General features: G+C 43.2%; 1 protein-coding gene across 3 annotated transcripts in view; it reads right to left on the minus strand.

The window, feature by feature from the left end:
- The window catches only part of si:ch211-266k8.4 (uncharacterized), a 76,986-nt gene that overhangs the window by 27,639 nt on the left and 33,762 nt on the right, over positions 1–15,585 (minus strand). For all 3 annotated transcript variants that reach the window (XM_078948204.1, XM_023955426.2, XM_078948203.1), the window contains exon 11: positions 2,686–2,796. In XM_078948204.1, coding sequence (XP_078804330.1) covers positions 2,686–2,796 — 111 coding nt within the window. The remainder of the gene's footprint in view (positions 1–2,685; positions 2,797–15,585) is intronic.

Consider the following 15,585-nt stretch of genomic DNA (forward strand, 5'->3'; position numbering starts at 1 on the left):
TGTGGAAGCATACTCATGTTTGCACAGTCTTGGACTCTGCAGTCAAATCTCTTTTGTGTTAAGAAACTAAGTGGTATGATAGCTTTAGTGTGTTTCTAAAATTGTTTCTACAGCAGATTTCCTTTACGCACTCACTGATCATGAGTGCGTAAGGGACATTTGCATATCTGTCTCAAGGATTCATTGATTAATCCAGCCAGATGAATCTGTCTGAGGGAAGTTGTTAATCAAATCAAATCGACCTATACCGTTATAAAATAGTTTCAAAATGGAATAAATTAATTATAATCGATTTTGGAAGAAAGCAGAGTCTACCAACACCAGCATTGGATACTTTAGTCCACATCCTGACTGATTGTGAAGATTTCACACTGGACCTCCAGCCTGGGTTCTTCTCCTCACCAGTCGTCCTCCAAACCCTTTGACCTTGATTACCAAATGAAAGAGACACTTTCCTTTCATCAGAACACAAGATCTTGGACCTCTGGCCAACAGTCCAGTCCTTCTTCTCTTTGGCCCAGTCGACTTTGCCTCTGTTGGTCCAGGCTCAGAAGTTTCTTGACCCGAGGAACCAGCCACTTGGAGCCCAATCTCCTGAATGCGCTTAAGGGAGGTGGTTCTTGAAGCTGTTGTTCCTCCTCATTCCACTCTTTCTGCAGGTTCCTGTCCTTTTGATAATCTCCTGAAGTCCACTGTTGTCTCTTTTGCTGCTGCATCTTCTCCTGACCTATTTTGCTCAAACATTAGACTTTCTGTTGATCTGCTTGGACACAGCACTCTGAGAACAGTCAGCCTCCTTAGCTAGGAGGTTTTGTGGCTTACCCAGACTATGAAGGGGATCAATGATGGTCTGCTCACTGGTTTAATGACATGTGGGAAATCTGTGCAGGTGCTTTGAGTTTAGTTGATGATTAGTTAGTAAAACTAAGTTGAAAACATTAACAACAGACCATTGATGGAATTCAAAGTTTTTGTACATTCTTTTTTTCTTAAAATTGCTATTTCTTTCAAGGTAAAATTGTAATCCCTCAGGAGTGTGGGATTTTTGATCACCGCGGTGATGAACCAGTAGGGGGCGCGGTGTCGCAGGTAGCCGCAGCCCCCCCCCCCAAAAAAAGATAAAATCCCACAGCGGCCGCGTTGCAAATGAATACAATAACAACACAGTATTCTAACAACTAACTACTACCTATTTAACAAATGAACTAACTATATAGGTGTTGTAGAATGACTATGTGTGTTTGTGTCAGCGCGCTGCGTGTGTAGGATGAAGGAGCGCGCACACGTGTGTTGGGGGTGCGTGTTGATTCTTCTGCAGTGGACCGCTCTCTAGCTGCACGCGACTTTCACCTGTGCTCTCTGACTGATACTGACATCTTCTCAGAATATTATATATTGCCCAGTAATAAGCAGACTGCAGAGTGTTCAGTGTCACCTTTCCGGTAGCCGTGAAGCCTGACACACATGAAGAACGCAGGGCAGGAGGCTCCGCCTTTGTTTATACAGACGTGTAACTCTGCGCTGCACAAAATAGTTCCCAAACGAAACATGTAGTGATATTCATCGGAATCTAACAGCACGTGCTCATGTTTGGTTTACAGAGTGAAGGAGAACAGTAATAACCCCCCTCCCAACACAAAATCCTCCGGCGGGCGGCCGTGTCGCGCACTTAAGAACGCACACAGCTTGTAATGGAAATGAATACAATGGAAATGGATAATTAGAACGCAGTAAATATGTCGTATTTCCTCGCAAGTCAGAAACTTCTGTTGTAGAATGAGGATGTGTGTGTGCTTCTGAAACAGTGTGTGTGTGTGAGTACAGTGACCCGCGTGCGCGTGGCTCTAAGAGGGAGTGAGAGCCGAGCAGAAACCCTTGAAGTCTGAACACAGGACTAGCAGAAAAAGTAAATTATCAGCAAAGATGGATGTGTTTAATGTGTTTATTATAGTTCCATCACGCACCATATGCTAAACTTTCACCAAAAAAAAGTGTGGTGATGAGGTCACCCCTACTTTATAGTGAATATATTAAAGAGTTCAGTGGCGGTTCTACACTAAATTACCCCCCCACCCCACCCCATTAGAGTCACAACTAAATATTGTTCGTCCACATCAACTTGATACCTACTGTACCTAGATCTGCTACTTAAAAACAGTTAACCCAACTATGCCAAAGAAGCTAAATAATACCAAAAGGCTGTTTCCAGACAGACTTTGAATAAAAACAGTGCGCAGCTCTAAATCCTATGATTTCTGAAAGTTGCTTTTACAAAGAGTGGTGTAGTTAAGGTGTCCTGCTGAGCATCTTTAATAAAACTTTCAGAGAATGGGGAATAATGACTTTCGTATTACAACAAATTAGCAAACAAGCACAAATACTAAGAACATTCATCTCTAAAAATCCTTTAAGAGATGTGATGCAACTTGCAGAGAACAGATGTGAAAAGAGGGTCTTAGACCTTAATGTGTGGAAGTTACCTGACAATGGTTAACATGTTACCAAAGATTTTCTTGCTGCAGCCCTGCAATTAAACAGCCTTTCTGAGCACGCTCATACTCGTACTCTTTTGTTTGGGACCCTTCCTGGCTAAACTGATTTAGTGCCTTAGGTGGCTTTTCTAGTATTAAAGAAACAGTTTTGTAAACAGTCACTTTATATTCAGACAAAAACAGACTCACTCACCTTTTGGAGCAGTTTTCTCTTCCTCCGGTGATGCAGACAGATTTTCTCCGTCGTCTTCTTTCATTGGACTGGACGAAGATAACTTCAGGTCACCAAAATTGAAACAGATATCTGTTTAAAAAAGAAAAAGGCAGGAATGTTTGCCAAATGTCCAGCAACTTCATTCAATCCGGAAAAAGTTTTTGTTCTGGATAGTTTTTTTCTAAAATCCTCCCAGGACCTCGGAGTAGATGATAAAGTGCTTCAGTATTTGTTCACAGTCCAGACCACTGACTATATAGGGGAACTGGACTGTTCCTCCTAGAAGCGGCTGTGGTGCAGTGATAGGGTGGACGACTTCTGATCTGAAAATTGCAAATGTCAACGTGTCCTTGGGCAAGGCACTGAACCCCACCTAGCCTCTGGAGGAAGGTTGGCACCAGAGTTCGCCATCAGTGTGTGAATATGTCAGAATAACCATTGTAGTTCTGATATCTTTTTCTCAACATGTTATTGATAATCCCCGTTTTCTCACTGTATTTTTCTGCACGAAGGTTAATCGAGTTCTAAACTGACCAATCAGATGCCTCAATAAAAGGATGTGGTCTCACATACAACGTTCAAAACATTTGATCGACAGATTTTGTGTAGCCTGTTTTAAAATGGAAGAAGTGTGGACTTCCAACAAGCTCTCTCCTGATTGATGAGAGTGGTTGCCATAGAAACAATGACTTGCTTATTGGCTTTGTCTGGTTTAAACATGTCGGCGTCTGTATCACAAAAATTGGTGACTGGATTGACTTAATTTGGTTGAAGCTGGACCTAAGTCCATATGAATGGGTGACATCAAACTGACTCGGTCCAGTTCTCATATACAGTCAATGGTTCCGACGGGAAGAAAGGATCCAGTTCTCCTGGTTCTCTGGATGATTATTAGCTTGCTGGGTTTTAAGATTAATGACATCACTCACTTACATTCAGACATTTCCCCTTTATTCCCATCCTCCATCCATCCATCCATCTTCCTCCGCTTATCCGGGACCGGGTCACGGGGGCAGCAGACTGAGCAGAGATGCCCAGACTTCCCTCGCCCCAGCCACTTCCTCCAGCTCCTCTGGGGGGACCCCAAGGCGTTCCCAGGCCAGCCGAGAGACGTAGTCTCTCCAGCGTGTCCTGGGTCTTCCCCGGGGCCTCCACCCAGTGGGACATGCCTGGAACACCTCTCCAGGGAGGCGTCCAGGGGGCATCCGGACTAGATGCCCGAGCCACCTCAGCTGGCTCCTTTCGATGTGGAGGAGAAGCGGTTCTACTCCGAGCTACGGACGCCGCTCCGATCCGCCTGTCAATCTCACGCTCCGATCTTCCCTCACTCGTGAACAAGACCCCAAGGTATTTAAACTCCTCCACCTGGGGCAAGGACACTCCACCCACTGAGAGATGGAAAACTACCTTTCTCCGGTCATTCCCTTTAACTGTTATTCTTTCTTGCTTTTTATTGAAACAGAGAAAACAAGTTAAATTCAGCAGGTTTTGTAAAGTTGTAATATAATGGTGTCATTATGCTTGTAGAACAAAATCTAAAAATGTAGAATCAATTATAAATATGAAACAAAATAGTATAAAATAAGCTTTCTTACTACTGCATCAGAGGTTTACACGAGTGTGATCATGATGAAGAGCTCTGGAAAAATTTTCTGTTTTCGGTAGAATCCTGGGCAGGTTTTTCTTTTTAAGTTTAGACATCTCAGTTTCCCAGACACACCCTTCCCCTGCCATCGCCTGTGGCCCTGTCCCTGTGCTTCTAACTTCCTCTCTCCACCTTTCCCCCTCCTCCCAGCTCCATCCCCGTCATCAGTGAAGGAGGGGTTCCCTTCCCAGCCAACTTCAAAACACTGGCATGTCACTGCGCGTCTCCTGGTAACCACCCAAAGACTGGTGGGATAAACCCTGACTTAAAATAAACCAAGAGGATGAATAATTTAAGTCGTTCACTGCAGATGACTCCGCCCCCATACATAGCTTGACTCTGGGGACCGCTGTAGCACAGCAGCAGTCCCTACAAGCCAGCACTAATATGTTGTTTCTTTCCTGGATTGATGGGAGACCCCACTGATGAACCTGAAGATAGTCACAGAGTGAGCAGATCCACCACACGGTCGACTTTGTCCATAAACCCCAGATAGAGGAAGTGAGAAACTTCAAAAAAATGAGGTTTTGGAGAATGACGGTTAACATCAGCTCCACTGTGACTCAAGCCTGTAATGAGAAGGCCTGAATAGCTCTGTGACTATGTAGGAGTGATTTATTGCTGAAGCTGAGCCTCACACAGGCATTTACCCCCCCCTCCAGGGTAAGCTGTCACACTGACAGACAGACAGTGAAGAGAAACATCTCCTCTTCTTCACAGTTCACGTTAGCTTGTCTCCATCAGATAAGACGTAGCTGTTTAATAATCAGACACAAAGGTGACAAATCTTTAGACAAAAATTCTGGTCCTGAAAAGCCCCACAAGTTCATCCTAAAAATATTTTTGAAAGTGGTTTAGTTAAATGTGCAAATTTAGCTCCAGGTTAAGCAAGAATATTTTAGCCTAATCAGAGTTACCCAAACAAATGTTCTATTATCAGGTATCGCTCTGATCAGCTGGTTGCACGACTCTATGTGGGACTAGCAGTTTCAAATGCAAGAACAACATGTTTACAACCTGGAAGGAGGTGGAGCTCGTGAGGCAATCGGAGGTGTTGCACAGCAAAACTTTCATTTCTCTCTTGTGTTGTGTGTTGACAGGCCCTGCAGAGGCTGGTCACACATCGCAGACCTGTTAACTCCATAACACGGGTCAGAAAAGGCTGAAGGGGGTTCATCCGTGGAAGGTCATGCTGGTCTTTTCCAGAGAATATCTTCAGAACTTAAAGTCCCCCTATGAACATTTGTTTTTAATAAAAACATTCCCAGTGGTGTTTTAATTATGATGATGATGTTTTTAACCAAAACCGCACAACCTAAATGTCTTTAAAAGCCATATTTCATGTCTACCTGAAGCCTCCGTTTCCAAAATCTCCTCTACATGTGCGTGGCCATTGGTGCCCAATGGTGCCCCCCTTTCTGGAAGCTGTGTCTTGTATGAGTGAAGAGCTTGACACAAGCCCCCCTCCCCCTGGGGACACAAATGACCCCGACTGATGGTCTCTATTCCCAAAAGTTTCTCTTTTCAAATCAGTTTCAAATCTGCTACCATAGTCCTTATTCCTAACCAATCTAAGGTCACATGTCTGAATGACTACATACTAACTTCCACTCAATTCCATCCCCACAAAATGCCTAGAAAAACTAGTCATCAAACACATCAAAGCAGCAATACCACCACCATGTGACACATATAAATTTGCTTGCAAGAAGAACAGGTCAACTGAGGATTCCAACCCCGTTGTGCTCCATAGGTTACTGGAGCACCTGGAGCATAAGAACACCTATGCACGGCTTCTTTTTGTGGACTACAGTTTGGCCTTTAATGTCATTTGGCCGTTCAATCTTCGGGCCAAGCTACACCATCTTGGACTTAACACCACACTGTGCAACTGGACTACAGATTTTTTAAGTAACTGCAAACAGAGTGTTAGAATGGGAAAGTACACATCATCCACTGTTTTAATCCATACAGGGGCCCCCCATGGGTGTGTGCTGAGACCAATGTTCTACTCTGTCCATGTTCATCCAACCTCATTGTCATATTTGCTGACGACACCACAGTTCTTGGACTTACCAATGACAATAATGAAACAGACTACAGGGCAGAAGTGCAGCACTTGGTGTCATGGTGCAACAATAACAACTTGATTCCAAACATCAAAAAGACCAAGGAAACTATTGTTGACTTCCATAGATGCAGTAAGAACCATCAGGTTGAGAGGGGGACCAGTTTTAAATTTCTGGGGGTCACTCTGACTGAAGACCTATCCTGGGGTCCACACACCGCCTCAGTGGTGGGCAAGGCCCAACAACGCCTGGACTACCTGAGGAAGCTAAACACGGCTTAAACCTCCAGGCAGCTGATGGTGAACTTCAGCGACTGTGCCATCAGCAGTGTTCTGACATCTGGATTTTAGTGTGGTTGTGATGTCTAAAGAGAGTCCACGACATCCTGCATGACCAGCACCATCAAGCCCCCCCATCTCCTCCATCTGCTGCCCTCAGGAAGGAGGTACCGGTCCATCCAGGCCAGAACAACCAGACTGAGTGACAGCCTTTATCCACAGGCTGTGCGGCTGCTGAGCAGTTCTGCCCACCTACTGTCCCCCCCCCCCCCCCCCCCCAATCTTCTTCTCATCTGAGTACACTGTGAACTGAATTGCATTACCCCACACCTTCTCCACAATAACCGTACCCACCTTAACTGAACTGGACTTTGCATTGGTGCACATTAACATCAAGCTGCTATTGACTTAACGCCTGTGTACACTGAATGATTAATTTTTGTTTAGTAATTTCTGTGGGGGTTTTTTGTACAGCTGTTGGACTTTGTTTTTTTTTTGTTTTTTTTTGGTGAATCTGAGTTTTTCCCCACTTTGAAATAATAAGGGTGATTGTCGATGCTCCAAACACAATTTCGTTCATGCTTTAATGACAAGGACAAATAAATGAATCTTGAATCTTTAGCGATAAAGAAACGGTGAAAAGTGACATTTTCCTGGTTCCAAATTGACACTTTTTGAACAATGTGCAGACTGACAGAACAAATGTGTGTGCCAGACCCTGCTGTTCACCAAAATTACACACAAAAAAGAACTTTGATAAGAACATGAAATATGCTTTGAATTACATTGTAATTTAGGCTACATTGCACCAGAAGCAGCACTGGCTGTGGCTCAGAACTGATTTGATGCTAGCACATGCAGTTTGTTGAATTACCTTGCACAGCAAATTAAATATAGATATACAGAAAGAAAGTGACCAATCCCAAGTAATTTCCAACTACGTGCGGCCAGTTCTGAACTATTTACTTAGCCGCACGGACCCAGATAAAAGGTCAAGTTTAGGATTACGAGTTACTGTCAAGGTGCAAACCTGATTCTCGTGGAGGAGGCGACCAATTTTATTGTTAAGTTGATGGTACAGACGCAATCCGAGGTCCTGCAGCGCCATTTGAGCGATGGGTGCGGGCGGCGCAAAGGTCTAGCAGCAGCGCGATTTCAGTGATAGCCGTCATGGCTACTGCTGGGCGAAGGCAGGTACAGCCTGGACAGTCTGTCCCAGACGGTTCTCTGTCTGTCCCAGTCTGTCCAGTGCTGAAGCGATCCCCATTACTAGGGATGGCCCGTTTGACACAGACGCTTCAGCGCTTGTCTCACCTTCATGAAGCAGAGTGGTTCAACACAATGTTTCGGGGTGTGTGTCAATTAGCACAGATCACGTGGTTGATGACGTATGAAGCACCAAATGCATCGTTTGGTCGAACCACGGTTCAGATGTCACTAGTGTTTGAACAGTTGGGCGCGCTATTCTCTATAAATTATACAAATGAATCCTGAATGTTTCACGAACAGTTTTATTGTTTCATATCAGCGTCAGTTCATTGCACTTTACCATAGTTCCTGGTAAAAAACGTACTGTGGCCTAGGATCATTTCAACTCGGTTTCTCCTAATAAGATAGTACACTATGAATGTTATTCATAAAGAAAATACTTCTACAAATATATAATGTTTTTTCCGCTTGGCGGAAAACTCCTGGTATTTGTATCCAGAAATCCTGGGTTCAAGACCAGCAAATTACATTTTTTTTCTGCCTTGTTTATTTTCTTCATGTATGTGTGTTTTGCAGCGTCAAGCACTCCTCACAGAAAACGTAACTCCTTGTGTTGTTTTACGAGTTTTTTCCATCACCATTAACAACATTTTTTTTCTTTTTACGTTTCCATTTCCACATTGAAATGTTGCAAGGAGCTTAGTTAAAGCATATAATATACGTCCAGTTCGCCACCAAATGCCGCTGTTCTGTGTGGTTTTAAAGCCCTGACTGGGTGGTTCATTTTTCCAGCACAATTACATGAACCCCAAGGGAAGCTTCATGGGGCTTCTATTCCCATCCCTAGCCATTACTATGCCGGCTCCCAGCAGACGAGCTGGCAGCCAGACAGAGAACCGCTGCGGGACGGAGGGCCAGCATGCTCGGGCCTCCTGAACTTTATGAGATTCATATTTTTTGAAACAAATCAATCATAAAGGTCCCCTGATTTTATTTGTGTTTATTTTTAACCTCACGGGCAATGCGGGACAGCAAGCCTTCAAACTCGGTCAGATAGAGAAGACAAATATCGAGAACACATGTGGGAAATTATTTTAAATAAGTGCGTCCAACAACAAAATCCAGCCTTTGACGCACTTAAAATGTGTGCGGGGAATGCAGCAATGTGCCATCTTCTCTTCTCCAGCACCTGAGCTTGTGCCAATGCGCATGCGCTCCTGGGCTGTTGTGAAGCTCTGCCCACATTCTGGTGTAGGAGACTTGGACAATCCAATTCATAAATAAACAGGCTTAAACTAGGCAACCGTACCTGTTGACTCATCAATGAAATCAAACAGAACATAACCTTATCAAAGCTGTGAGAATAAAACAACCTTCACTAGTTGCTGCTTCAGTGCTCCATACATTTAGTCACCAGGTGCGGTTTTGGGGTTCAAAACCCATGAAACAATTCAATTTAGTGTGCTCCACAAAAGGAAATGTAGATTTATCAAATACATGAATCAAGTTTCCTTTGAAGCGATTTCACATAACCTTTTCGGGCAAAAAAAAAAAAATCTGCTCTTGAATTTTGATGCAAGACATTCACTTTTTTTTTTTTTTTTTACCCATGTTCATTTAAAATTTAATGTTTGTACGTCAAAACATAAAAAACAGTGTTTTCAAACCAAACAAAATTGGTTTGGGAATAAAAAAATAAAAATAAAAGAATATTCACTAAAAATGTTTGTCAAATTGGAAAAGAATTGATTGAGTCTGTTTTCCGTCCGGAACTGTCAAATACAAAAAAAGATTGAGAAAAATATAGTTTTATTGTTCTGTTATTATAAAAATGCTTACATAAAGTCAGCTTTGTTATGATCACTACTGACTTATTGATAACAGAAGCAATCATTCTGAAAGCCAACAGAAGCTTTTCTTACATTTCTACATTTAGTTTAGTATCACTTCATTCATTACAGACTTGCTAAACTGGCAGATGACGACTATTGACTGTAAAGAGGAACCTTAAGGTTGAGGACATGGACTATATCAGAAAACTGGGTAACCCTGCCACCCTGGCGCTCCAAATAGGAAGTTCCTGCTGGTCCTTAGAAGCCAAAATCCCCCAGACTTCTACAGAGAAATAAACAGCTATTGCTGTCATTTGGTCAGAAGAACCATTCTTGATCTGGTATTTTTTAAAGATGTTGTTAATACTCTTTTTTTTCTTTTTATAGTTTTTTATATTACAATTATTGAAGTTAGAAACTGACCAATCAGATGCCTCAAAAAAGTACGTGGCTTCTCATCCAACATTTGAAACGTTTGATTGACATATTCTCCAGGGCCTGCTTACAAATGGTAGGGGAGTGACCTTCCAACAAATGGCGTATACTTATATAGCGCTTTCTACCTTCTTACGAAGGCCCAAAGCGCTTTACAGTCACAGTCCCATTCACCCATGCACACACACATTCACACTCTGCTGCCAAACACTGGCGTCACCCTACCACCAGAGGCAAGGTGGGGTTCAGTGTCCTGCCCAAGGACACTTCGACACATGGACGTGCAAGGCGAGAAACAAACCTGCAATCTTACGATCATGGGTTGACCGCCTAACGCTGCACCACGGCTGCCCCGGAAGGCCACTCCGGCATGTTTGAGAAAACCAAAACATGCAAACTTAGTTTCTGTTTCTGGTCCCCCAGCAGGGACTTGAACCGGGGCCTTCTTGCTGTGAGGCAAGAGCGCTAACCACTCTTTACTGCCAACAATGGTTAGAAGTAAACCATTTTCTGTGGATGACATCATACTCACTCCCTCGCTTTAGTTCTCTGACAGAGACAATGATGACGACACAGAAAAACATCATCGGTCTGCCTCAGCATCGTCTGCAGACAAAAGCGTCTCAGCCTGCTGGAAGATGGTCTGGGATAGACATGGTGTCCTGAAGCTGTGCAGCTCCATCCGCTGCTAAAGAACTATAAACCACATAACATGTACACAAGAATGTACATTTTACGTTTATTTTTACACAACAAAGGAGAGAGCAGGGGCTGCACGGTGGCGCAGTGGTTAGCGCTCTTGCCTCACAGCAAGAAGGCCTCCGGTTCAAGTCCCGGCTGGGGGATGTGAAAAACTACATCGACAGGGGGCCTTTCTGTGTGGAGTTTGCATGTTCCCCCCGTGCATGCGTGGGTTCTCTCCGGGGTCTCCGGCTTCCTCCCACCGTCCAAAAACATGCTTCATAGGTTAATTGGCAACTCTAAATTGTCCCTAGGTGTGAGTGTGAGAGTGAATGGGTGTGTGATTGCGGACATTCTACCCTGCGACAGACTGGCTACCTGTCCAGGTTGTCCCCTGCCTTCGCCCACAAGTGGCCGGGATAGGCTCCAGCAGCCCCGTGACCCCAAAAGGGAAAAAGCGGTTAAGAAAATGAATGAATGAAAGGAGAGAGCAGCTTCCGCTGCAAACGTCATTGCAAGCACTTTTGCAGGAAATGCAAAGTTCAAACAGAGAAGTTCAGTAATGTGCAGCTATGAAAAGACAACCTGGATGAAATCACTGACACACAGCTGCAGTGAGTGAGCTCAGCCCCGGGCCTTCTCTGTGACTCAGGGATATAATGAGAAGCTATCAATGACAGAGTTTGTCTCCCCGCCCCCTCTCTTCTGTCAAAGTCAGTTTCGGGTGACAGGGCACTCTGCTGATTCCTCAATGTGCAGGAGTTAATGTTGATGACACGCAGCCTTTTGAAGGTTGAGTTTTGGTGCGTTTGAAGCGTCTGCCGTCCTCGGGGAGTTGCCATAGCAGCACACCTGTAGCTGACATCGAATAAACTGATGTAAGGCTGGCCTCAGCAGTTCTGGCAAGGTGGGGGCTCCCTGACGCTGCTCAATGCCAGCTTTGAAGTGCTGATCATTTACAGAGAGGGGGAAAGTAATGAGCAAGGAGAGTGTCTCTAGGGAAGAAAAACAGGCAAAGGGAAACCTTACACTCTTACCTAATCTGAGCAGCAAGCTACCTGAAGGGAGGAAAACTGTAAGTAGAGGTGGCAGCCAGGACACATGTCTGTACCTGCAGTGTGACAGCAGAACCCACGACCTTCATCACTGTGACACGGCACAGTGAACAAAAATATCTGACCTGAATGAAAACAATTGCCTTCACAGAAGGTCCTACAGTGTCTGGATAATGGAGGACAACGTCTTAAAGGCACAGAAGCAGGTCAGTTCTTTCATGGAATTTTCATTTCTTCAGACAGGTTTAAGATCCCCTCAGGTGGTCTTGAGTCAAACAACCTGGAATCAAATTTCACAACCTGGATGGCAGCAGACAAAAAACAGCCATGGGAAAAAAACCTTCAATTTCAGATATTGCGTGGGCTGCACAGCGGTGTAGTGAATAGTGCTTTGGCCTCAAAGTGAGAAGGCACTTGGTCCTTGAGACAGACTGGCGACCTGTCCAGGGTGTACCTGCCTACAGCCCACAGTATCTGGGACAAACTCCAGCAAGCTCATGACCCTGAAAGGGATTCAATGGGTTCAGAAGATGGATGGATTGCAATCCTTTAGAGAAACAGAAAAACAACATGTCTTCATAGCAAGAACTAAAAACCAGAGTGGTACCTAACGGAAAGATGACATACTGTTGAGTCGATGCACAATAAGTCCACATAGTCACATTACCACAAAGAAGGCTCAGCAAAGAACAGGAGTTAGGTTAAAATCAGAAATATGGTGCTGTCTGAGCCCACTGTGTGGAATAATGAGACTCCATTTCTTGAAAAAATAACCTGCACATCTCTAACCTTGAGACTAACATTAAGATACGAGGAAGACCTTTATTGGATGCCCGTGGTTGTCTGGCCCTCAGATGGCTCTCCATCACTCATCAGCACACTTACATCTGTGACATAACTGAAGGATTCACAAAACCTCCAGAAACCTTGGCGGATAAACTGACCCCTTCTTATCTGCAGAAGCTCCATCATCAGAAAAGAAGCCATATTTGAGCATGGTCCAGAAGACCTTCCAACATACTCTAAGCATTCAGATCACAGCAACGTCTCAGATTATTAGGGGAGGGGGCATGAGTGCATATAGTGTTGGCAACTGCATGAATCTTTTTGAAGGAACTGTGAATCCTGAAAGGTTTTCCAAAGACTTTAGGGAAACCTCTGCTTCAGATGTCTGTTTCATGGAAGTCTTTAGCAGGATGATAACTGAAGTTTTACAACAACATGTTTTCCTCCGAGAGAGGGAATGCTGAGCATTTACCTATAGAGAACATCTGGAGGATTAGTAAAGGAAAAGTAATAAAGACAAAGGGGCTGAACTCCTTGGTGTGAAAGATCACTTTGGTGGAAATAATCATCATTTCTGCCAATTCCAGCCAAATCCAGGGAGATGTATCAGAGTAGACATGACATTAGTTGATGTAAATGTCAAGGTGTGTTCTACTTGAGTTAAAACATAAGAAAACACAAGAAGTGAAGGCAGAGGACGGCGAGAGGATGGGAAACCCCACAGGGAGGTCCAGAGGAGAAACTCAAGACAAACAAAGCTGTGTTCTTTATTCATGGGAAGGGCTCTCACTTTAATGAGCTCTAAACTTTTCTTTATGCTTCCATCTGTCCGTGGTGACAGTGAAAGCTGCTGAACCCAAAGTCTGACACTTTAACACAAACCCCTTTACATTGTGCTTTCGGGAATCCCCAAACAACAGGAGTAGAAAATGTGAAACATCCAACATTGGATGAAATATTAGCAAGTCTTCCAGTTAGCTCCTTACACTGGCCTCAAAACCAAAGGGACTTTTTAACTAACCCCATTTAAGGCTGTGACAATAGCTTACTTTGCACAGTCATTACTGTTACTGTAAATGTATTTTGTGTATTTGCGGTTAGTGAAATAAAGAGCTGGTACTGCTTTTGTCTCACCTGCAACAGACTATTTTCCTACTTCCAACCTACTTGCTCTCAAAAATAAACAGTATGACTTTATGTGGTGGTAAATAAAGAATATACATTTTTTGATAAAAAACAACTATTTTTAGGTTTTCCCCCTTATTTAGTACCAGGCTCAGCACAGTCTTTAGACTGCAAACACAGATTTTCCACAACAAAGAAAAACTAAACACTACAGTTTTCCTTTGCAAAATGATTTCAATAAATTAAACATGAAAGACTGAAGTACTTAGGTCTTAACCTGGTATTTGGTTAAGGATTTGGCTGCCATGGCAGCTTCCAGTCTGTTCAAGAATGATCTTTCATGCTGGCACATCTTTCCTTTGGAAAGTCCTAATCTGTTTGAGGTAAAACCCCAAAACAACAAATACCTTAGATTATCAGGCAGATTGCTCTTGATGACAGATTGCTCTTGACATACAAGCATAAACACAACATAATGCTTTTTTTTTCTTTCACATGAAGCTGCAGAAACCCAAAGATTTGTCTCAGTGATGACATAAATATCCCATCACAACTTGTTTCACAACAATAACACAAAAGTTGCCGACTAATGTTCAGAGGACAATTTACACTGCTAAAAATGAAAAGTTAAGTATGAATCCATCCATCCATCTTAAATTTAGCTTCATTGTTCATTTGGTAATGTATCAAAGTGGCATTTGTTATTATTGCGTTCACTTGTGTTCACTTATAACTTATAACTTAGTCCCTGTACAGGGCACACAAGGATACATAAAATCAAGCTTATAGACTACTTGGTGAGCCCATAAAAAGAAAATAATGTTCATTCACAAATGTTTACAGGCATCCTGAGGGAAACGGGTGGTGGTGAACACTTATACAACATGTCAGGTAGGTAAGTGTGAAGTAGGTGAGACGCTGGCACGTCATACAGATGTTTTCATTGTTTTTAAGCTCCCAAATTCTGCACACAGCGCAAGTAGGCCTGTCTGTGCTGTTCATGTGATAAGTGCACGTTGGAGTGCGAGCCTGATTGTCAGAAATGAGGAAATCAGACAATCTGAGTGTAGTTTGTGTGGACATCCTACAGACGTCCTAGGGGCACTTGCATATCATATGCACAGTGCAGTTTATGCACACAGACAGTAAGGAGTCAGTACTCACACTTTACAAACAACTGTGGCGTAAGGTCACCGGACCACTATGAAAGGTCACATGAGACTTCATTCATAGTTTGTCGCCCCATTCTCCTATACTCTTATACACATACTATCAAATTCATACACACACACACACTAGGTTAATAGTCTAATTGTTTTTGATCATTTCAGATTAGTCATTTTTAATGTGTCTGCAGGGAAAAAATGTTTTTAAGTCTGCTTTTTAACCAACTACTTTTGTGGACATAATACTTTGCTTTATATATTATTAGATTTTTTTTATGTTTTAATTGAATAGAACCTTGACTCAGTCAAAATAAATATTTTAGGTTTAGTCACTGTAACATCTTTCCCAAACATTCATGTAAGATTTTTTTGTAAATTACTTTAAAATATAGAAAGGAACATAAAGACAAGCTCCCTGCTCCGATGTAATCTGATGCATCCACTTTTAGATAAATAGACCCATGAACGTCTTAGTTTTCCTCGTCTGAGCTGGAATCTGGATCCGAACTGTTTGGCTGGATAGCTCTGATATGGCTCACCATTCTTGTTGCACCAGTAAAGGCTGGGGTAGTAAGGGGATATAAGCTTGTAAATGGGT

This window comes from Oryzias latipes, chromosome 6, assembly GCF_053564925.1.
Source record: "Oryzias latipes strain Hd-rR chromosome 6, Olatipes_Hd-rR_3.1".
NCBI lineage: Eukaryota > Metazoa > Chordata > Actinopteri > Beloniformes > Adrianichthyidae > Oryzias > Oryzias latipes.